General features: G+C 43.6%; 1 protein-coding gene across 6 annotated transcripts in view; it reads right to left on the bottom strand.

The window, feature by feature from the left end:
• The window catches only part of WIPF3 (WAS/WASL interacting protein family member 3), a 69782-nt gene that overhangs the window by 33506 nt on the left and 12885 nt on the right, over nucleotides 1-23391 (bottom strand). For all 6 annotated transcript variants that reach the window (XR_012470434.1, XM_074195569.1, XM_074195570.1 and 3 more), the window contains exon 2: nucleotides 9376-9522. Coding sequence is in view for 5 of the 6 variants with exons in the window: in XM_074195569.1 (XP_074051670.1) it covers nucleotides 9376-9465 (90 nt within the window). In the remaining variant the exon portion in view is untranslated. The remainder of the gene's footprint in view (nucleotides 1-9375; nucleotides 9523-23391) is intronic.

Here is a 23391-nt window from a genome sequence, read left to right as displayed (position 1 = left end):
GTAAACTTTCCTACTCTACATTATTCTTTCCTTTCCTCTCCCCAACATGCCCCAAAGTTCCCGATCCCTTTCCCTTTACTGCTTCCCTCTTGGAGGGATTTCTCTTTTCAGTGCCAACCTTTCCCCCACTTTTAAATAGGAAGGAAGCAGACAAAAGCTAAACAGAAGCCTGCCTTGTCATTAGGCTGATTAGCCAGCAGCATGGAAAAACCTGCTCTCCTCCAGTGTCACTGTCAAAGGAAACAGCCCTCTGGAGAGCTGGCTTCTGGGGTGCTGGGGAGGAGGCCAGAGAAAGGATCTGCTGCCCCCATCAAAGCCCCACTGCTATGATTAGCCCCTTTCTCTTATAGAAGTTGACCAAGAAAGGGAAAAGAAATTCAGAAAACTAATTGCAAGAGCCCACTGAGCTCACTTAAATAATTATTAACCCCCCATCTCAGGTTTAATTACCCAGAAAGCACCAGAAACTTCTCTCATAAAGAGCACCTGGGAGAGACCACATGGGGACAGGCGCCAAGGTTTTGGTCTCCTCCCTCTCATTGTCGAGGGACCCCCCCCCCCCATCATCTTCTGGCTCTGCCTCCTCTCCTCACTACCTGAAGAGAACATTCAGTCATAACCTTAGTTAGCAGCAAACTTCCCCAAGTCTTTTTTTTGGGGGGGTGGAATTCAATAATTGAATGCTCAAAGACATTGGGGGGGAGGGGGGAGAGTGTTCTCCCATAGCTGAGAGGCCTTAAGGTAGCTGGAGAAGGCTGAGAGAGATCTGGCACAAGGCAGGGTGATCTCCTTAGGAGAGAGGCTCTGCCAAGCCATACCCTGAGCTTGGCCATCTCCCCGACTCAGGCATCATTTTTGATCTCGGTCAAGCAGGTTTTGTTTTATGAAATGAAATACTAGCCAAAAAGAAGGAGGAAGTCAGTACAATGGACCGGCTCCACACAGGATGATGTCTTATACCCTGGACCCCCAAACCAAGATTCAGGAGGATTCCTCTGCTGGGAGTGACAGCAGGACTGGAATGAGGCTGCCCTAGTGTCTAAATAAATCGGAGACAGACTGAAGAGCAAACCCATATCACACACACACACAGATACACAGACGCAGACACACACACACACACAGACACACACACAGACACACAGATACACAGACACAGACACACACACACACAGACACAGACACACACACAGACACACACACAGACACACAGATACACAGACACAGACACACACACACACAGACACAGACACACACACAGACACACACACAGACACACAGATACACAGACACACACACAGAGACACACACACACACACACACACACACACACACACAGACACTGCATCAACTTGAGTCCTACCTCTGACATAGGCTGAGTGGCCTTGGGCAAGTCACCCTCTGAGAGCCCTAAGCAATAAGATTCCAAAGTCTGCCTTGGGAGAGGAGCTTCCCTGGTGCCAGTGATCTCCCCTGGCCAGCTCCTCAGGCTGGCCCTATTATGGTCACAACACGCTACTTCACTCTCCTGCTCTGAAGAATCCAGGCTTCCCACTGAACTCAAGCCTCTGTGTTGATATTTCCAAAAGGCCTCTCTAAGCAAGGAATACTAAATGGAGCCTGTGAACTTTTAATGTCCCACTGGGTCTGGCCAGAAATACCAACAGACCAGGTTAACATTTCCCTCTCCTTGATTTAGCCGGAGCCCACAGCCTTCCCTGCCTGGTCATGGCATGACCTTCAGAACCTGCAGATCATAGATACGCCGAACATCCCTTCAAAGGTCTGCAGCCGGCCCCAGAGAGGCTCACAGCATTCGTACCCCTTCAAATATGTCAGCATTGAACGGCAGCTGTGAAAACAAACCTCCTTTTAAATGTTTCACATAGTTTCTTCAGTAATGACTTCTCTGGAGTCACCCCCCCCCACACACACACACTTCAGTTTCCACCCGGTGCATTCTCAGGATACATCGCAGGTGACACCATCACTCTTGCCCTCAGCTGTAAGGGCCCTTCATCTCTTTTGTGTCATGGATCCCTTTAGACCTGTGGACTTCTTTTCATTCTAATGCTCTCAAATGAATAAAATAATTTATCAGATTATGAAGGAAACAAATTATACTCAAATAGTAATGAAATTTTTTGTAAAGTTCATAGATCCAAATTTTAGTCCTTCTGCTCTTTTTACAATCATTCACTATCCTCTCCACACGAGAAAAGGCCAGAGGATAAACCTTCCTTGCCCTGTCCCCTCATCTGGCTCAGTTTGGATGCCATTTTAATTATGAAATTAAATTCCAATCACATTAGTGTAAATCAAGTGAGTTACAAAGTACTTTAAGTTTGAATATCTGCAGAATCTAGAAACAGAGGCCCAGGCAACTGGGTGGTGTAGTAGATAGAGCACCAGCTTTGGAGTCAGAGGACCTGAGTTCAAATCCGACCTCAGACACTTAACAATTACCTACTTGTGTGACCTTGGGCAAGCCGCTTAACCCCATTGCCTTAAATAAATAAAATTTTTTTAAAAAGAAAGAAACAAGAGACCCTTTTGAAGGAGAGGAGACTAGTTGCTTTGTTGGAAAGTCAGTTATTATCAAGGCAGCTACTGATGTCTCCCACTATCTGACCCCTTGGATTCTAGGGCCATATCTGCCCTGTTCATGCATACTTGGCAGCCTATTTAAAACTCTATTTTAACCTGTTCTCACCACAGGTCCCTAGGGATTACAAGATCACAGATTTAGAGTCAGAAGTGGTATCTGAGGGATGGCTTGGTTGCCTGGACTCTGATCCCCAAACCTCTGACAGTCTAACTCCCTAGTTGGCTGGTTCTAGATCTCTAATTCTGGCCAGCCCTCCCCTCCCAGCCCAGATGGAATTACGTGATATGACACAGGCCAGGAAAAAAAACAAAACTATGGAATGTATCCTCATACACCCTAAAGATACCATGAAATAAATTCAGTGTCAAAATCAAACAGAAATGGGGCCATAAATCCAATGGATTGCACAATGACTTAGAAAACCACGAAATAACATTATCTACATTTTGTTGTATTTCCATCATCTATTAAGCATTTCCCAATAATCTGATTCAATCTTCACTTGCCATTTTGCATTTCTAACTATACTTTTATGTTATCAGGTCTGGAGATTTCAGAAAGATAAAAACAGTACCTGCCCTCAAGAAGCCCCTGCTCTCATGAGGGATATATTTTATATCTAAGTAACCTGGTACATACAAGACACATATGGAGTAGATGAAAGGAGACCCAAGAAGAGAAGGACCAGCAGTTCAGGGACCTGGGAAAAACTCCTGAGGGAGGAAGGCTTAGAGCTTTGAAGGACACACAGTGATCTTCTGTTCCTCCCCAACCTAGGTACCTGTTGGAGACATGAGCCAAATCCATATTGGACACAGCTTCTTTGTAGCCTCTCAAGAGCCTACAAAAAGCTGAAACACTGGGAAAAGTCAGAATGAACTTCAGGTTCCTAGAGACTTAAGCCAGGGGGAATGATGAGGAAGATGAAGGGACCCCCAAAAGGCCAGGACTTCTAAAGGGCTATGAAATGGGCACCAGGCTGGTCTTCATGACCCTTCTCCTTATGAACCACTCAGCCCACTCCTTATTCTTATCCCTTTAATGCCAGCCCTGGCACCTATTACCTGTTGGAGCAAATAACCTCTCTGAGACTCAGTTTTCTCATCTACAAAAGGGGGTAATAATTATCAACAAAAATAATGTGCTATATTAGTAATGTTATATATGTAATGCATTATATTACATAATTATCATATAATATAGTATCTCATTTGACTCTTTCAATAGTCCAATGGAGGTAAGCAACAATTATTATCTTCATTTTACAACTGAGAAAATTGAAGGCCAACAAAGTTAAGAGATTTGCCAAGGGGGCATACAATTAGCAGGTGTCTGTGGAAGTATCTGAACTAAGATTTTTCCAGACTCTAAGTCACTGGTTTTGCCAACAATGGCACCTTTATTCATTTTAATTATTATGATGGTTTACTGAGACTCAGGGAAGTTAAGTGATAGAAGGCCATACACAACTTGAAATTGCTTGAGGTAAAATCTGAATTCAGGTCCTCCAAGCTCCAAGTTTAGCACTCCTGAAGATGGTGAAGGGCAGGTTGAGGGGTTTAAGTCTTGGGGCAGCAAACAATGGGAATTCACTATTGTGATTAGAGCTAAGCACTGGAAACCTCTCAGAAGGAAAGGCTAGGAGAGTATGGCCAAGGTCCAGGAGAGAGGTCAGGAGGTAGTTGGGAGGAGAGATTCAGAGTAACCCAACTTGATGAAAATCATTATAGAAATACTGGAATGGGGGGAAATTGACAGTTTGGAAAGTACCTCAATGCAAGTTTCCTAGGAATTATTATCTCTACCATTTAAAGAGCTTTTGAAAATCACAGGGCTGAAGGTTCTGACCTTTAAAAAATCAGATTCATAATCCTTCACCAAATGCATATTTCAGGCTGCACATATTCTTATGTACACACACACACACACACACACACACACACACACATTCACACATATCCCCTTCCCAATCAGTCTATGCAACCTCTCTGGGCCTCAGTTTCCTTTTCTGTAAAGGGAGAGGGTCTGGCTGGATAGCCTCTTTCCCCTTCCCAGCTCAAATCTCCAATTCTATGGTCTTCACCTCCCTCCCCTGCTCATTCTCTAGCCCAAACACCAGTGTCAAAGTCCTCAGGACATTCCATAAAGACCTTTCCTAAGTGACAGGCCCTGCTTTCCTGCCAAGTCTGGCAATAATAGCAGAATATTGTCCCCACATCTCCTCCCATCTCACAGCAGCAAGAAAAGAAACATATTCAATACTGTTGAGAAGAGTTCTTTTTAAGACTGAGTGACAGGCCCAGACACACCTCTCTTCATTATAGACCAAGTCAATGTACAGCAAGACGGGAGATGCTCACCGCTGGGGGTTAGGGATGGGGGTTGAAGAGAGAAAAATCCAGAAAGGAGAGAGAAAGTTTCCAAAATTACCTTGAAGTCAGGGGTGAAACATCAAATATCCTTTGAACATGAGGCCACTTAAACGAATCTCAGGGACCTGGAAAGCTCTTGCCAATCTCTCATTACCAAAGCTCACCAAAACACATGTTGTCAAAAGAGCGTATGTGAGTGACAGTGTTTGAGATTTTCCAAGGTCTCCTTATTCCCAGGGCTCCAGCCCCCATGCAAACGAACTCTGTCAAGAGAGAACAGGACCTAATTCCACTAAGCTTCTTTCCAAGAAACTTCCCTTTTTTTTTTTACAACAACAAACACAGAACTGAGAGGACCCTGACAAAGGCCTCGGCTTCAGATTGCCTTTCATGGACTGACAAGTCTTCTAAAGCAAAGCAAGACCAAACCATGCTGAAGATGGTGGGAAAAATCCCAGAGACCAGCCCAGCATCCCTGATGTTTCCTTGACCCTGGGAAGGCTGCTTCTTCATGAATTATGCATCTGTTGGCCATGCTAGGAGGACAAAATGGCAGACAAAGAGTCTTCCATAGGGTAATCTGGTTCTAGAATCAACAAGCTTCCCCGTGATCTCTCTGGCTTTGTATGAATATTAATTGGTTACTTCAGGAATATGGCAGCATAGCTAGGGGACAAAAATCTCTCCCTCATGTTTAGAGTTTCATATTTTGCTGTTGCTAAATACTGATAAGCTAAGAGGGCTCTTCCAGAGAGTGTGCATATCCTGACTTTGTTCCATCTACTACTGGCACCTCATACAAGAAACCCTACACAGAGACAAGTTAAGTCTCATTGCTATTAAGTGTCTGGGGTCACACTGGAATCCAGGTTTTCTAGAACCCAAATACAGCCCTTTCATCCACTGTGCCACTTCCATCAGCTCTCCATCGGCCTCTATGAAACTTCCACATCCTGGTTGCTCAGCCAGCTGCTTTTTGGGGCCAAATGAACAAATCAAATCCCTATTTCTTCCAAATCTCATTAGGCCGGCCTGAATCTTCTCCACACCAGACTAAACTCCCCCAAATTCTGGCACCTCCAGTTCCTTCACCACCCATCATCTTTAAATGTGATGCTCAGCGTAGAACACAACTCAGCAGACTTCATCTGATCAGAAAAGAGTACAGTGAGTGGGCTCATTACTCTCCCTCATCTTGGTCACTTTGCCTCCACAAATACATCCTAAGACTGCACCCACTTTCTTGGCTCCTCTGTCACATTGCTGACTCAAACTGAGCTTATAGTCCATTAAAATCCCAGATCCTTTGCAGACAAACTGCTGTGTAGCCAGACTTTAGACTTATGGATTTGATTTTTAAAAAAATGTAACAGCCTCCCTTTATCTCTATCAATCCTATTATTACCCTTGGCCCAAGATGCCACTCCATTGAGAGTCCCAGAATCCAGTTTGGGCAAAGAATGTTAATGGAAGATATTTCATCAACATTAAATATCAGCCATCACAAAAATAAGTTTTTTGGTCAACTAAAGAATGATGTAAACCTGTACGTCAATCAAGGTTTTTGGCTATGAGTGGTAACACCAAGCTCAGTCTTGCCAGTGTAGTCTAATGTGTTCAGAGAATCACCAAGAGATTACATTATGATAGTTTGGGTCATGGAAAGATGCAAAGAAAACAGCAGTTAAAGCCCTTCCCCTTTGGAAGCTTGGGATCTCACTCAATCCATCCGGGCTGACAGCATTATTAGACTTTCAATTCAATTGACTTAAGGAGACTTGAAACTGAAAATTCAGCTCCTCCTAATCAGAGATCCTGTGTGTTTCCTATACTAATGTTTATTGATGGAAGGCACAAAGCAATGCAAATGGGGGTCATCTTTCATCATTAAGTAGGTGACTCTGTTATCATTACCTGGTGAAGTAGATAAAGGGGAGAAATGAAGGGCAATCCTGGGGGGGGGGAAGGATGAGGAAACAGGCAAAGCAGGGCTTAGGTGCTGCGGCTTCCTGTGTCCCACTTCCCATTAATCACTGCCCCTTTCTCCTTCAGGGCAGGCTAGTCAGCTAACCCCCCTCTCCTTCCCAGTTCTGCTTCCTCCTTTACTGAGACAGAAGCTAAGGAGAGTAAGCAACATTTTTCAAAAGATAGTACCTTTGGAGTAGGAAGCATCTTTGGAGACTGTCTAGCCCAACCTCCTCATTTCACAAATGAGAATAATGCAACCCAGAGGTTACGAGACTTGCCCAAGGTCACACAAGTGATATTCAAAGCCAGGTCTCCTAACTCCAACCCCTAGCCTGTTTCCTCCACACCATGCCACCTTCTCATTTCTATTTCCTCCGGCCTGCTCCATTTCTGATGGAAACCCAGACTTCATTCTGGCAGGCTTTGTTAGGACCCAGAACAAACTCCTAACTACAGAAAGGAAGACTTGTTGGAGTGGACACGGTGTCAAAGTTTAGTTATCTCTTCCTGTTACATGACAGCTGCTAGTTCAATGGATAGAGCACCTGACCTGGAGTGGGGAAGACACAAGTTCCAACCCAGCCTCAGTCACCTGCTTGTGATCTTATCCTGGGCAAATTACTTCACTTGAATCTGTTTCCTCAGCACTTACCCATATTGATAAATCTATCATTAACATATAACATTTTTCATTTTTATCACTATTTAGATCTATAAGGGTTGTTAGGGAGCATCAAGGTCAATTTACAGGTGAGGAAACTGAGTCCCAGAGACGATCAAAGTTCTAGATGTGGATGGGGGGGCCAAAGGAGTTGCTGCTCTCAGGCAGTTCCTGCTGCAAGTGAGTTAGCCCACCACTACTGGGTTATGTTCTCTAAAACAGCTATTTTGGGTATTGCTGTTCTCAGGGTGACTTATATAACTGCTTCTCTCCCTTTGTTGTGTTGCTGTGGATTTGACAAAAGAAGCCAGGTTTGATTATGCTGAGTCTACAATTCATGAGACACAAAGAACAGGGTTTTCTTTGGTTTTGTCTAACCCAGTCTCCCTGTGGTTATGGAGGCTTGTTTTAGAATGGCATTAGGGATCTGGTGGGATAGCTAAGCTCAACTCCCTGTCACCTCCTCTGGGCTTCATGAATGGAAACGATGAACCAAAGAAGAAAGAGGAAGTGTGGGATACAGACCAGCCCATACACAGTCCTCAGCCCTTCTTTCATCTTTTTTCCCCTCTCAGTAGAATTAAATAGAGATGGATGGGTGGATGGATGGGTGGATGGAAGGGTGGGTGGGTGAGTGGATGGATGGATGGATGGATGGATGGATGGATGGATGGATGGATGGATGGATGGGTGGATGAGTGGATAAAATCTTCCTAATTTCCTTCACAAACCTCAACTCATTTTAAGCTTCAGTATTCCTGGCACTCTCCATTCAGGTCCTAATCAACTCTTGCCTAGATTATGACAGCAGCCTCCTAACTGGCCTCCTGGCCTCAAAATTCTCTATCTCTAGTCCATTCTCCATGCAGTTTCCAGAGTGATTTTCCTGAAAGGCAGATCTGACCAAGGGACTCTTCTGTTCAGTCAATGCCAGAAGCTTCCTATGGCTTCTAGAATCATATATGAACTCTTTTGTTGAGCATGGAGAGCCTGCTCAGCCTTTGGATCGAAACCTTTCTATGGAAGGAAAAAAAGAAAAGAAGGAAGGAAAGGAAAAGAAAGAAGAGAAGGAAGGAAAGAAGGGAAGGAAAGAAGGAAGGGAGGGAATGAAAGAAAGAAAAAGAAGGAAGAGAAGGAAAGAAAGGGAGAAGGAAAAGAAAAGAAGAGAAAGAAAAGAAACAAAGAAACAAGGAAAGCCAAAAAGAGAGAGAATTACTGAGCCGGCCACACTGACCAGGAACAGTTCGGGATTTCATGGACAAGAATGAATCCAGTTCATTTCATTAAAAGGCTCCTATTTCTCTTATCTGACAGTCAGACAGTAGCTGGGGAGTCTTCAGCCAGAGCCATAGATGCCACAATAAAAGAAGTATTTTCTGAATTATCACTCATATATCCTGCTCAGACCTGACAAGGGGAAGTGATAACAGAATGAAGCTGGGAAGGCAGATTCCAAAAGAGGCGCAGTCCATTAGGGAGCCCACTATAGGAAACTGGTTTCCCACAACAGGAATTAGAGGAGATTTAACTCAGGGAGGCAGCGGGGAGCAGAAGGGGCCTGAGGAATAACCGAGTTTTCTGCCACAAGCCAGCTCATTGAAAGCTTTTAAGCAAGACCTTGATGCCCACAGCACCAGCTGGCTACCTGAAGGCAGCCAGCCAAAACTCGGGAATGCTGTGGCGCCTTTCTGAAACCCTGAAAGTACTTTGCCAGATACAAGGCTGCTTTCACCATCTAAGAAGACAAGATGGAAACCAAATCTTACCAGAGGTGCCAAAGGCGGAGGGGGTGGAGGTGCCCCAGTTGGGGGTGGTGGAGGGGGCAGAGGTGGTGGTGGGGGTGGTGGCACTGGCATATGTCACGGTTTAGATATCCTCTTCCTAAGAATAATTCTAGCAGATCGTCCTCAGGCCTGAAAGACAGAGAAACAGAAATGGATGAATGTTTAAGTAAGGATGTGGTAAAAGAAAAGGCCAGGGGATCTCCCCTTTGAAACATCTCAGAGGGGCAGCTAGTTGGCACAGTGGATAGAGCATAGGCCCTGGAGTCAGGAGAACCTGAGTTCAAATCCGATCTCAGACATTTAATACTTACCTAGCTGTGTGACCTTGGGTTAGTCACTTAACCCCATTGCCTTTCAACCTCCCCCAAAAAATGTTAAATTAAAAAAAAATGAAGCATCTCAGAAGAAATATCCATCCCAGGAGGCTCAGCCCTGCTAAGTCCAGTTAGATGTTTCATCAGCTTGGTCACAAATGGCTGATTTTTGTTTAGTCACAGAAAGTCACAAAGGTTTATGGCTTCAACATGGCTGACAAAGTACAAAACAGAGGAGGAGTGGGAGACCCCAAAAGAACAGGCAAGTGAGAGGTTCCAGCCTGGGGATGTAAATTTTTCAGATAACAATGATAATCAAGACAGCTCTCTCCAGTTTCACATGCAATCTGTATGGCAAGACGACATTTCTGTGAGGATTTCTAGGAGGCCTAGCGGCTGGGGCTTTTGTGAGGATTAAATGTAGACTTCGAGCATTTATAGATTTTGTTATTGCTGCTAAACTAGAAAAGTGCTTTATCTATATTATCTCATTTAGTCCTCACAAAAGTCATGAAATAAGAATTCTAAGTATTAGTCTTCCTATATGTGCCCAGGTGGGGAATCAGTAAGATGGCAAGCTCCTGTTCCCACAGCTGGGAAGCCTCTGAGGCAGCATACAGATCCAATTCTTCCCAACTCCAAAGTCAATTCTCTAGCTCATTGGCAGTGTGGTTCCATGGGAAGAGCAAGAACCTTGGAATTGGAAGAGCTAGTTCAATCCTGACTCGGTCCCTGATTCTCTCCATTGCTGCCCCACACCTGAGAGTCCTTGAGAGCTAAGACTGGCTGACCAGAAGAGTTGGACTTTGTCTAGGACTCCACCCATCCTTCCACCGTGCTTACTAGGGAAGAGGGCAGCTAGATGGCACAGTAGATAAAACACCTTCCCTGGAGTCAAGAGAACATTAGTTCAAATCTGACCTCAGTCACTTACTAGCTGTATGACTTTGGCCAAGTCACTTAATCCTGTCTCACATCCAGGGCCATCTCCAGCTGTCCTCATCCATATCTGGCCACTGGACCAGATGGTTCTGGAGGAGAAAGTGAGGCTGGTGACTAGTCTGCCCCCCCCCACTCAAATTCAATTCACTTGCATGTCATGGCATCACCTCCCTGATACTCTGATCTTCAAAAATGAAGGACAAACCCTTCCATTGGGGAATGGCTTAGCAAACTGGTCTATGTATGTCATGGAACACTATTGTTCTATTAGAAGCCAGGAGGGAATGGGAATTCAGGGAAGCCTGGAGGGATTTGCATGAACTGATGCTGAGCGAGATGAGCAGAACCAGAGAAGCACTGTACACCCTAACAGCACTCATCCCATCAGGGCAACAATCAGGGACAATTTGGGGCATTTGTGATGGAGAATACCATTTGTATCCAAGGAAAGAATTGTGGAGTTTGAACAAAGACCAAGGACTATTACCTTAAAATTAGAAAAAAATACCTGCTATCTTATTGTCTGATCTTGCTATCTCTTATACTTTGTGTTTCTTCCTTAAGGATATGATTTCTCTCTCATCACACTCAATTTGGATCAATGTATGTACCATGGAAACAATGTAAAGACTAATCGACTGACTTCTCTCTCTCTCTCTCTCTCTCTCTCTCTCTCTCTCTCTCTCTCTTTCTCTCTGTGTGTGTGTGTGTGTGTGTGTGTGTGTGTGTGTGTGTGTGTGTGTGTAAGAAAGCAAGATTGAGGGGAAATTGTAAAACTCAAAATAAATAAAATCTTTAAGAAAATGAAAAAATAAGGGGAATAAGCTTATGGACAGGAACAACAGCTAGTGAAGATCACTGTGATAGACTTAGTGATGGAAAATCATTGATTCTATGTGTCCCCCATAAGGTAGCAAAGCACGAATAGAGAATAAGACCTAGGTTGGACTCCTACTTCATCTACATGGCAAAGATTTGTCACTGGACTCAGCCAGATCCAATTAGCCCAGGACTGTCTCTAGCATCCATGGGGCCATTCCAAGAAATACACCCAGACAGCATCTCCAGAGACTTCTTGACCTTGGCCAGTCTCTCACTGTTCTTCCTGGTTCCTTAGTTTCAAACCAGACCTCTACTTGTGGCTCCCGCCTGCTGGTGAAAGGGGTCTACTGGGATTCAGACACAACATCATCTGATGGGAAGTTGGGCCTCAGGGGGACATCTTACATTGTCTCACCTGCATCCCTTAAGAGATCTCCCTCCAACTGCTGATGCTCTTCCCAAGATCCCTCCTCAGTAGTCAGCGTACTCTCACTTCCTCATCCGGGGGATCTTGGTGATGCTAAACCTCTGCTGCCAATGTACCAACCCATTTTCCATTCCCAGCTACCCATTCTCATCCATCTCAGTCACTGGTACTTTCTGACCTTCCCTCTCTACTGCATCACTCAGCAATATCTCCTCTGGGATTTGTTCAGGTTAAACCCTGGTGGTTTTTAATCTAATTAATCCCTAGAACCAAATTGCCTTTCCTTCCTGGCTCAGTTTCCTCTCTGCCTCTATTCCTGCCCTTATTCTAGGGAACTTCATCATCCATATGACTCCTCCCTCAACCTCATTTTCCAGTTCTTCCTCCTACTCTTTCCCTAGTTCACCTCAGCTACATATGGAGATGGTCATAACCATGAGCTTCCACTACTTCCTTAGCCGTGAACTCCACCCATTCTCTGTCTGATCACAGTCTTACCTCATTCCATCCTTTCTTTTACCTGTTCTCCATCCTCACCCTGATCTCCATTCCCTCCACTACTTGGATTTTCCACAGTTGATCACGTTTGCCCTTCCTAGACTCACCTCCCTCCCCCATCCTGGCCCCATTGGTGAAACAGTCTGACTTGATACTGTCTTCTACTCTTGAATCCCTTGTGTCCTGGTGCTTTCACCCATCACACTTCACCAAATCCCAGGCTTGGATTACTCCCACCATCAGTCACTTCCTTCATGCCGTATCACATGCAGAGGAAGCCACAAATCTGACTGGATTCACAAAAAATTCACATGACATCATCTCAAGTATGGCCATATTAGGGCAGCCCTCAAGTGGGCAACACAATCTTTTTTCTACTTCCTTATCAATTCCCTGTTCCACAGGAGCTCCTCTAAACCTGATTTTTCCATGGTACCCCAACCCATTCAGCTGAGAACCTTGTCTCATTTGTTACCAAAAGAAAAAGAAAGAAACCATTGTGAAAAGGCCCCTCTCCTCATCTCAAATCATTTGGAATTTTTTCCTCATTATGTTTTCCTTTCATCTATCTCATTTGGCCAAGGCAGACCCTTCTACATATACCTTGATTCCATTTCACTTTCATTTGAATGCCCCTTCTATCGTCTCCATCCTCTCACTAATCTTTAGTCACCTCCTATCTCCTGTCTCTTGCTGTTCCTTAGAAATAGACTCATCTTCTCCTTCAATCTTAAAAAATCCTTGTCTGAACTGGTGATTCTTGCTAGCCATCACCTTGTAGCACCCCTCATCTTCTTGACTACATTTCTAGACAATGCTTGCCCACATTGAATACTTTCTCTCCTGTCTCTATCTTTATTGTAAAACCTCTGCAATCTGGCTTCCCACCAGTTTCTGTCTGCCATTAAACTCCCATCCTTCAGGTCTGTTTTGCCCTCCCTCCTCATCACTGCCTATTAGAATCTTCCAGAGTCCAGCCTCAAGGCCACCTCTGACAGGATGCCTTTTCTGGACCTCCTCTCCTCCAGAGAGTACTTTGTAGAGACCTTATATTAATTTATTTGTGGGTGTGTTGTATTCTTCTGGAGAATGTAAGCAACTTGAGAATAGCAACTGTCTTGGGCTGTCTTTGGATCCTTCCCATACAATATAGAATGTTCCCATAGGAAGTCCTTAGTAAATGTTGAAAGAATGAAGATTCTTAGTTCCTTTTGGTCATTCTAAGATCACAGGGTATTTGCTTTAGGTTCCCCAGTTGGAGTACGCCATTATATTTGGGACAGATTAAAGTGCTTTGAGCTCTTCCAAATGAAAGACTATAGCACATTCCCAACACGGTAACTCAACAAAATTGTTGAATCCACAAACAATCTCCAAATGTCCTTCCAGTCAAGATCTGATGATGACAATGTCATTGCTGTCTACTCTTGAGAGGTGCTCTGAAGGAACTGAGAATAGAAGAGAGATCTACTTAGAGGGCAGGCTTTAGAGGGTCCTAGACAGAAACAAGCACCTTGGCTCATGCTGAACAAGCCTCTTCCTCTTGCAGAAAGGTCCCCAAATTGCAGAACCTCAGAGGCCACGGTTATAGCTTTAAACAGAAATTTCCTCACCATGTACCATACCTTGGCTTGAAGGTCTCCAAGGAGATAGGGCCTTCCCTGAGCCATTGTCCTTGAAACCACTCAGAATTTGTGCCTATTGGTCTCCATTTGGCTTTCTTCAGCCCAGAAGAACAAGCCAAAATCAGATGTTACTGTCTATATATAATCTATGATCACCATATTCTTTTTTTTTGCAAGGCAGTGGAGTTAAGTGACTTGCCCAAGGCCACACAGCTAGGTAATTATTAAGTGTCTGAGGCCAGATTTGAACTCAGGTACTCCTGATTCCAGAGTCGGTGCTCTACCCACTGTGCCACCTCGCCACCCCTATCACCATATTCTCTTAATTCCTTTCTTCTCCAGAATAAATGCGTCATTCATCCAACTGATCTCAAAGCCCTTTACTAACCTGGTCACTTTTGACACAGGGGATACAGCACTGGCCTTGGATTCAGGAGGATGGGAGTTTGAATTCAACCTCAGACACTTGCCATTACTATCTGTGTGACCTTGAGCAAGTCACTTAACCCTGATTGACACACATCCAGGGCTATCTCTAGTCATTCTGATTCACATCTGGTCATTGAACTCAGATGACTCTGAGGGAGAAAGTAAGGCTGGGGACTTGGCACAGCCCCTCCCTCACTCTCATGGCATCACCTCCCTGGTGTTGTGGTCTTCTCCAAGAATGAAGGACAAGCATTGTTGTTTTCTCAGGATACTCAGCTTATCAATGTCCTTTTTCAAAAGTGGCTTCTGGGTTTGAACATAAGAGCCTCTGGTGAGGCAGAGTGCAAAGGACTCTCAAAGCAGCCCATGCCTGCATGGCTTTCTTGCCTGACATATTGCTCTATCAACACCTTTTCAGCTTGTGCTCTACCCAGATGACTAAATCTTTTCCCAACAATCTATCTTTCATAATTATGAGGCAGTGTGGTATAATGGAAAGTGCCAGACTGCATAAGACATTGCTCTCACACTGTGAGAGACACTAAACTAAATCAGATATGCCCCTAAAAGAGTTTAGAATAAAATTAGGGAAATGAGAGAATAAAGAAAGGGTTAATACAAATTTTCTTTCCGTTTTATTTTTCTCGGCCTCCTCTTCTAGTCTGCCTTGATGACACTACAGGCTAGGGACTTCTGGAATGCTGACTTGCTGAAATCCCAACAATTTATTTTTCATGTTTCATTGTTCAAGGCTCTTTTTATATACAGACATTACTTGATTGCTTTTCATATAAAATCCTTTGGGGGCAGATTTGGCAATTAAGCATTTCTATGGAGAAGCATTTATTCAAATCTGACAGATCAGAATGGGGAACACTAGAGAGACACAGGCTGTACCCATTAGCTCTTGGAGATTTCTCACCCACGGTATTCAAATGGAATTTTCTGGAAACATTTAAAAATTTGAGGAAAAAAGTTCATAATGTAGAGAAAGGGAAGAGTTCATTTTCTCTCGACTTACAGAATTTTCTGATTTTATAAGACTGGGTTCTTGGTCATTGATATTGATTGGAGTGCCTGTGTAGACTGTCTTCATGAGTTATTCTAGGAAGGAAAATGCCAGCTGGTGGCGGATGGTTTAGTGAGAAGGCTCCAGGCTGGAGTTCTTAACCAAATGTCTATGAACTTGGATTTTTTTAAATTCTGATAATCATTTCAATATATTTGGTTTCTTTGTAGTCCTCTGTATTTTACTTAAATTATTATTTTGATAAGGCGAGGTTGTACCAAACTGTCAAAGGGGTCCATGGCATATAGGTCAAGAATCCTTATTTTGCCAAGGACAATTACCTTCAATTTAGGGGGGAAAAAGTTATTTTGCTGTTATACTTTATTTTTCTCCCTTAAGGATATGATTTCTCTCTCATCATATTCAACTTAGATCATGTATCATGGAAACAGCGTAAAGACCAACAGACTGTCTTCTGTAGGGGGTGGGGGAGGGAAGCAAGAATAGGGGGAAAATTTGTAAAACTCAAATAAAATCTTTCTAAAAAAAATCTGAGATCAGAGCTCTCACCACTTTACCATCTAGCTGTTCCTATCTATTACTGTTTTTAATGAATGTTTTATAAACATTTTTGTGTGATTTGTAAAAGGGCTTATTAAATTTCAATCTGTAAGCTAATAAATTGTAATAATGTGAAAAGAAACGAATCCCTATTTTGATGATGAACAAGGCTGATTTTGGACCAAAGAGACACATCAAGTTTGGTTCTCTTCAACAGCCCTGGAGTCAGGAGAACCTGAGTTCAAATTTGACCTCTTATACTTAATAATTACCTAGCTGTATGACCTTTGGCAAGTCACTTAACCCCATTGCCTTGCAAAAAAAATAAAAAAAAAAGTTAAAAAAGAAAGATTGGTTCTCTTTAAGCTTGTCCAGGTTGGGAGGTTAGTTTAGTGCAAGCTTGTATTTCTCTGGTAACACCTTGTAGAACCCAGAGTCCTCTCCATAGAACCCTGAGGTCGTTGGCACAATTGCTCAGTATTTAGTACAAATAAATTTTCTGAAATAGCTTAGAAAAATAAACCCCTAGGACCATTCACTACATACAGAGGTAGCATGGTGCTGCAGGAAGCACTCCAGATATCAAATGCTTCCCTTCTCAGCAACTTACTAGCCATGTTAGTTTGAGTATGTCATTTAACTTCTCTAAACCTCAGTTTCTCATCTAAAAAAATGAGGAGATTGGACTAGATGGCTGCTGTGTTCTCTTTTAACCTTGGTTCTATAATTCCATGATTCTCTTGATACCCACAGCTGCCATGCAATTAGGCAATGGTGGATGGACTCAGGAAGATATGAGTTGAAATTCCACTCCAAGTTCTGGATGTAGATCATGTAAGCTCTCAGACTCAGTTTCCTTTTCTGTAAAATGGGATCACCAGGAGGCTATCATGAGATAATACATGTAACTCGATGAACAAATCTTAATGTTCTATATAAATGTTAACTATCCCAATGGCTGTTTTTATTGTCCTATTTTATTTATAAAAACATTTTTACACTCAGTAAATGGCCAAGTTTCCTGAAGGTAGGGGCTGACTCATTTCTAGCTTTGTGTCTCCAGTGAGTAGTTGGGCTGGTTCACAACCAACACTTGTTGAACAAATCCAAAAATCAGCTCAGCAGCTTAGAGCTACCAGGGATGTTACAGGTTTCCAAACAATCCCATTCATTTTACTGATGGTAAAACCCCAGATCCAGGGAAGCTGAAAGACTTACTTAAGGTCGGGGATTTGAATCCAGATCTTTTGGACACATTCAGTGCTCTTCTACCATGCCCCATAAACACTAGAGCGAGATTAATTCCTTTACAGAGAAAATATTGATTTGGTGACAGGGAGAAGGGGAAGGGACGTTCTAGGGCATTCAACCTAGGGAGGTTCTAGAATTCCACTTTCCACTCTTCACTCACTCTTTTCCACACTCTGTTCCATTCTCTATTAACCTTAGGGGTTAGGATTTTTATGTGTGTGTGTGTGTGTGTGTGTGTGTATTTACACATGCGTTTGAAAATGTGTCTATATGCATGTATGTGGACAAACATGTGAGCACATGCAGAGAGAGTCTGGGGAAGCAGTGGGGAGATGCCTCAATTTGTGAACATAGATCACATATGTATGATTGTATTTATGTATATTTACACACATATGGGCATATATACATCTATGTGAAAGAAACAACTAACTAAGAGGGTGGTCCTGGGATTCATATGCTCTCTCTGCCCCCAGGGGGTAGGTGGCTCTCTCTGCCAGAGACACTAGGGGCTAGGTGTTGGGTTTAGCAGCTCTCAGCCAACGGTCATTTTCTCTGCCAGAAGCCTTAAGCAGCAATGCCTCCCTCCCTTCACCAGCCCCATTCAAAGACAGATGGAAGGCCCCATATGGTCTAATAATGCCCTCCATGGCTGATGGCACATAAAAGCCCTTCCAGGTGAGGAATGCAGACCCATCCCTGATACCAAGCTGGCAATGAGCCCCCCTCCAGCCGCCATCTCCCCTCTGGACAATCTGTCCATCACTGTGGGGAGCCAGACAGGAACTGGCCCCAAGTATGTGTTGAAATACCAGTATGCTGCTGAAGAAAGGTCTTCCTGCACAGACTTGGGGAGCTATTTTCAGGGGCAATTCAGTCACTAAATGCTGATGGAAAGTCTTCATCAATTAGTGAGCACTAAATAGGCTTTGAAAATATCAGCTTGATTGCAAATATCACTCTTGCCCCTGACAGATCTCATCTTTGGCAGGCCCTAAGAACAGGTTTGAATAAGAATGAGGGGATCCTCACCCCCTATTCAGAGTGTAAAATGCCAGGCCCAGACTTTCAAACCAGGGGTAAAAAGACCCCCCCCAAATCTGCAGGCTCTGGACCATTCAGGAATGATGAGCGGGCACTGCCATCCAACTCCCTGGGAACCACAAGCTGCTCTGCACATCTCTGCTCACAACAGGGACACATCTCACACTAGGGATCAGCCCTGGCTTCATCAAAGAAATCCTCACAGCTGATAAATCATCTCATGTAAAATCCAATAGCCCATGAATGTACAGGGTGGAAATAAAAGGACTTTTGAAAAAAATGCCTGCAAGTTTTTGGAAGCCTAACATTATAGGGCAAAACTAACGACTCTGAAAACTGAAACAGGAGCTCTTTCCCCTGATGCTTAGGAGGCTCCAGATCCCTGCTCTGTACCATCAGGTGTCAATAATCAACAATGAATGAGCACCCACCCTGGGCTTTTCTACCCAATGATTAACAGACTTTGAAAAAGAATCTTACCCTGCCCAATCCTTCCATTTAAATCTCCTCTGAAATAACCAAAGCATAAATGTTCCATTTAATTCAATCCCATCAATATTTATTAAGAGCTTACTAAGTGCAAACTTCCCACTTCTCCAGACTTATATCATAATAATCCTCTCCATACTAATCTGCGGTTCTCTAAATTGAGCCTCATTTCCACCTCAATTCCTTTGTACAAACTGTGGCCCATCCTTGGTAAACACTCCCTTCCTCTTCCTTGGGCCTCAGTTTCCTTCAAGGCTCAAATTACAGGTTGCTTTTAAAGTGAAACCTTTCCTGGGTTAACTGGTTGGTCACATTCTTTCCTTGCTTTGAGTTTCTCATCCCAGAAAGATGAAGCCATCTGAGATGCTGGTTTTCATTTCTGTAAGGCTATGGATTTAGAATCAAGAAGTCTCGGGTTGGGGCGGCTAGGTGGTGCAGTGGATAGAGCACCGGCCCTGGAGTCAGGAGTACCTGGGTTCTAATCCGGGCTCAGATACTTGATAATGACCTAGCTGTGTGGCCTTGGGCAAGCCACTTAACCCTATTTGCCTTGCAAAAAAAAAAATCTAAGAAGACTAGGGTTCAAATCCCACCATAGTTACTTAAAGTTGTGTTACCTTGGGAAAGCATTCATTCGCTGTAAAATCTGAACTGGACGACCCTCCATTCTTTATGATTCTATGAGCCCCCAGCACTCAGCACAGGTCTGAGAGTAGATACCTAATAAATAAAAACCTGTTGAATTGAAGGGAATCTATTTGTCATTTGTCAATGATTGGACCTAAAGCACTTTGCAAACCTCCAAGGACCCTATCAATGCCAACTTTCCGAACCATATCCAAAGACACTTCCCTAGGAGACTAGTTGGGGTCTTTCCACCCAGGGGGTTTGAGGACAAAGAGATGGTGTCTCAGGCCCCTTCCATCTCTGAGGTTCGGCGATGCTGTGAATTCTTGCTCACTTTTCTCATCTTGTCTAAGTCAAGGCAGGTAGGTCCTGGAGTAAACTCAACATTCCTCCCTCCCCCTCTGCCCCATCTCCTAAGTCAATTATACACTTGAAAGGATTAGTAGAGTCCTTTCACTGTGGATTCCAGAAGCACAAATACCTTAACCACAATTTCACTGGGTGACTGCTAAGTTACACCTCCATACCAGCTCTTGGGGAGGTTTCCTTTTACACAACCATGAAAAAAAACACAACTCACTGTCAATCCAATTTTCAGTGTTTGGGTAGCACTGGGTGGATCTTAGAGAACAGCTCTAAATAAAGTCTGTCCAACATAGATGATTCTGGATGAATGTGGGAAAGGGAGGGGAGCTCACAAGAGTGAAATGAGAACATATTTTTTTTGGCCTTCATGATAAATCCATTTAATAAAAAGAGCATATCATTTTAGTCATATTTCTACATCTGGATCTCTTTCACAATGCCAATATTCCTGAAAAGTTTGATGTGAATCCAATTGGTGTAAATAGGCTTATTTGTTAAGTCCTGAGGATCATCACATCCTCATCACAAGAGGCAGTGGTTGGGGAACTATCTAAACTTTCTCAGGAGGCCCCCCCTTGGGCATCCAGAATGGAAGCCTCTGTCCTCAAGGGTCTGGGAGGAGGACCAGACAGTGAGAGATTTCACACTGACCAGACACCACCAGTTAAACCCTCTTATCTGTAGAGTACTGGGGCTGCCTCTGGGCATGGGATCCTCTCCCTCTGCTCCCAGGCATTTCTATTTCTCTTCTCCCAGACCCCCCCTTTCTTCCTGCCTAATCTTCTGATCTGAGGCTCAGTTTTCCTCCAGACTCCGGATGCCAGGCTTCCTATGCTGATGGATTCCAGCCTCTTCACCCACTCTGTTTACATGCGGATGCTATCTTTCATTTCCTGCCTGTACTTGGAACTTCAAGTACCTGGGACTGGATCTGTGTACAAACTCCTGCCTCCCACAGAGGCTGCCACCCCTCTAGACCTTCCGAGAAGCTCTTGGAGACCCCATGCAACCCACCTTAGGACCGGCCATAGGCTCACAGGTCTATGACTGACCAGGAAGGCCATGGAATCCAGGTCTAGAGGACTCAAAGACACACAGGTATCTCAATCAGGGTTTGAACCCAGATCTTCTAAGTACCTGATCCTCCTATTTTGAAGCTTTGAATAATAGAACAAATGCAGGAGGTTTTAAAAGCTGGAATTGCAGTACTTCAGTACTGGACAGGATGTGGTACAGCTGGAAGAGTTTAGATGCCCCAATGGGCCTGAATGGCTTTGAGTCTCAGTTTCCTACATTGTAAAATGAGAGGGTTGGATGGGAGCTCTCACCTTGTGTGATGCCCATGATACCCAAGCCAATGTTTTTCAACTTGTAGGGTACCTAGCGAAGCACCCAGAATAGTGGCAGCAGATGAATTACAAAGCAAAGAGCACTGCATAAGTGACCTGGAGCTGTGATCTGCATCAGTGGAGGGCTTGAGCACTGATGAAACCACAAAAGTTACAGACTGAAGCGTCCTCTAACTGGACTAATATCTTTTAGGGGTTTTTGGGGTTTTTTTGCAAGGCAATGGGGTTAAGTGGCTTGCCCAAGGCCACACAGCTAGGTCATTATTAAGTGTCTGAGACCAGATTTGAACCCAGGTCCTCCTGACTCCAGGGCCGGTACTCTATCCACTGCACCACCTAGCCGCCCCACTAATATCTTATTTGTCCTTTCCTTTTGTCTCCCTGTCAAAAGTGAAATGATGAAATGCGTTATCTGTTTGTTCCACCATCCTGTTCGCTGATGGATATTTGGAAAGCTTTGATCTCTATATTTGGCTAGCGAGTCATGGAGGACTAATGTATCAGAACAGGGAGAAGAGTCTTCAGAGATAAATCCATAATTGCTAACATTTATGTAGTACCTAGAACTTTAAAAAGGAATCTGCTTCTCACATCAACCCAATAAAGTAGGTGCCATTATTATTCCCATTTTATAGATGAGGAAACTGGGGCACAAGCAGTGATTTTTCCAAGGTCACCCAGTTAGGCAGAATTTAAATTCAGATCATCTTTTTTTTTAATTTAGTATTTTATTTTCCCTCAATTACATGTAACAAACAACTTTCAACATTTGTTTTTAAAATTGAGTTCCATGAACTCAAGTCATTTTGGCTCCAACTCCAATAGTCCATACAATAAGCCTTCCAGTCCGATCCTTCTAATGGCAGTAAAGAATCTCAGTGGATAGAGTGCAGGCCTGAAGTCAGGGAAATCAAAGCTCAAATCCAACCTCAAATACTCATTAGCTGGGCAAGTCACTAAACCCTATTTGCCTCAGTTTCCCCACCTGTAGATGAAAAAGGAATGGCAAACGACTATAGTATCTTTGCCAAGAAAACCCCAAACAGAGACAAAAAGAATTTGATAAAACTGAAAAATGGCTTAACAAATAACAACTCCATTCTTCTACTTGGAAACAGAACCAGGTATCCTGACACAGGTCCTGGAATCTTTCCACTATAGACACTGCTTCATGATGCCAGTTTATTCAGGTTCCTCAAAGCCTGGGATGTTTGCAGAACATCTCTTTGTGCCTGAAGACATCCTCTACCTGGGTGCCAATGGATGCCTAATGAAGAACACGAGATGGCACCCAATCATCCAAGATTTTTTTTGAAGTGCTGGAGATACAGGCAGGGAAGGGCCTGTGCCAGATGTAAATATACCCAAGTCCCAGAATGATGGCATGTTGCCTCTGTAAAGGACCTTGGAAACTTCTGGGCTAGCTCCCTCATCTTTACAGATAAGATGTGTGGAGGCTACAGAAGTTAAAAGGATTGTCCAAGGTTCCACAGCTAGCTGATACAGCCTAGCCCTCCAGACTCCCACCATACCACCTGCCTCCTCCAAGTCTCTGAATATTCAGATACACTCTCAAGACTTCCAGAACACTCTGTCCCTGTGATAATAAATGAAGCAGCAATATTCAATTAAAAACAAAGAAAAAGTGATCCTAAAATGAAAAACATGACCAGATAAAGCTGGGGGAGGAAGAGAAACGGCAGTGAAGATAAGAATAGTAACCTTGAGAAAAATGAGGTTAATAACTCAAATGAATATTAAGTTTACAAAGTGATTTCTGCAAACGCTCTCATTCGATAATCACTACAACCTTGAGAAGTAGAAACTATCAGGTATGATTATCTCTATTTTATGGAAGGGAACACAGAGGCCCAAGGAAGTCTGCCAGCCTATTTACAAGCTTATTTTTTTAATTGTATTTTATTATCTTCCAGACACTGTGAAAAGCATTGAAGATACAAAGAAAAGCCAAAACAATTCTCGCCTCCACAAATCCTACAATAGAATGGGCACCAGTTAGTTAATCAGAGGTAGGTTCATTCTCCATGACCTTCTCTTTCAAAGTGATGGGGAGAATATTCTCCCTGCTCTGACTGAAGAGATGAAGTCAAGTTCCAAAAGATGACAAACATACTGCAAGAGAAGACAATGCAGTAATCTGGGAGAAGCTTCCCTTTGAAGTTTCTAACTGCCATGTCTCCAGCTATAAAATGGGAGTAGAGTCCAGTTCATGGTTCACAAATGA

This window comes from Macrotis lagotis, chromosome 7, assembly GCF_037893015.1.
Source record: "Macrotis lagotis isolate mMagLag1 chromosome 7, bilby.v1.9.chrom.fasta, whole genome shotgun sequence".
NCBI classification, from domain to species: Eukaryota; Metazoa; Chordata; class Mammalia; order Peramelemorphia; family Peramelidae; genus Macrotis; species Macrotis lagotis.
This window is presented reverse-complemented; position numbering and strand designations above follow the sequence as displayed.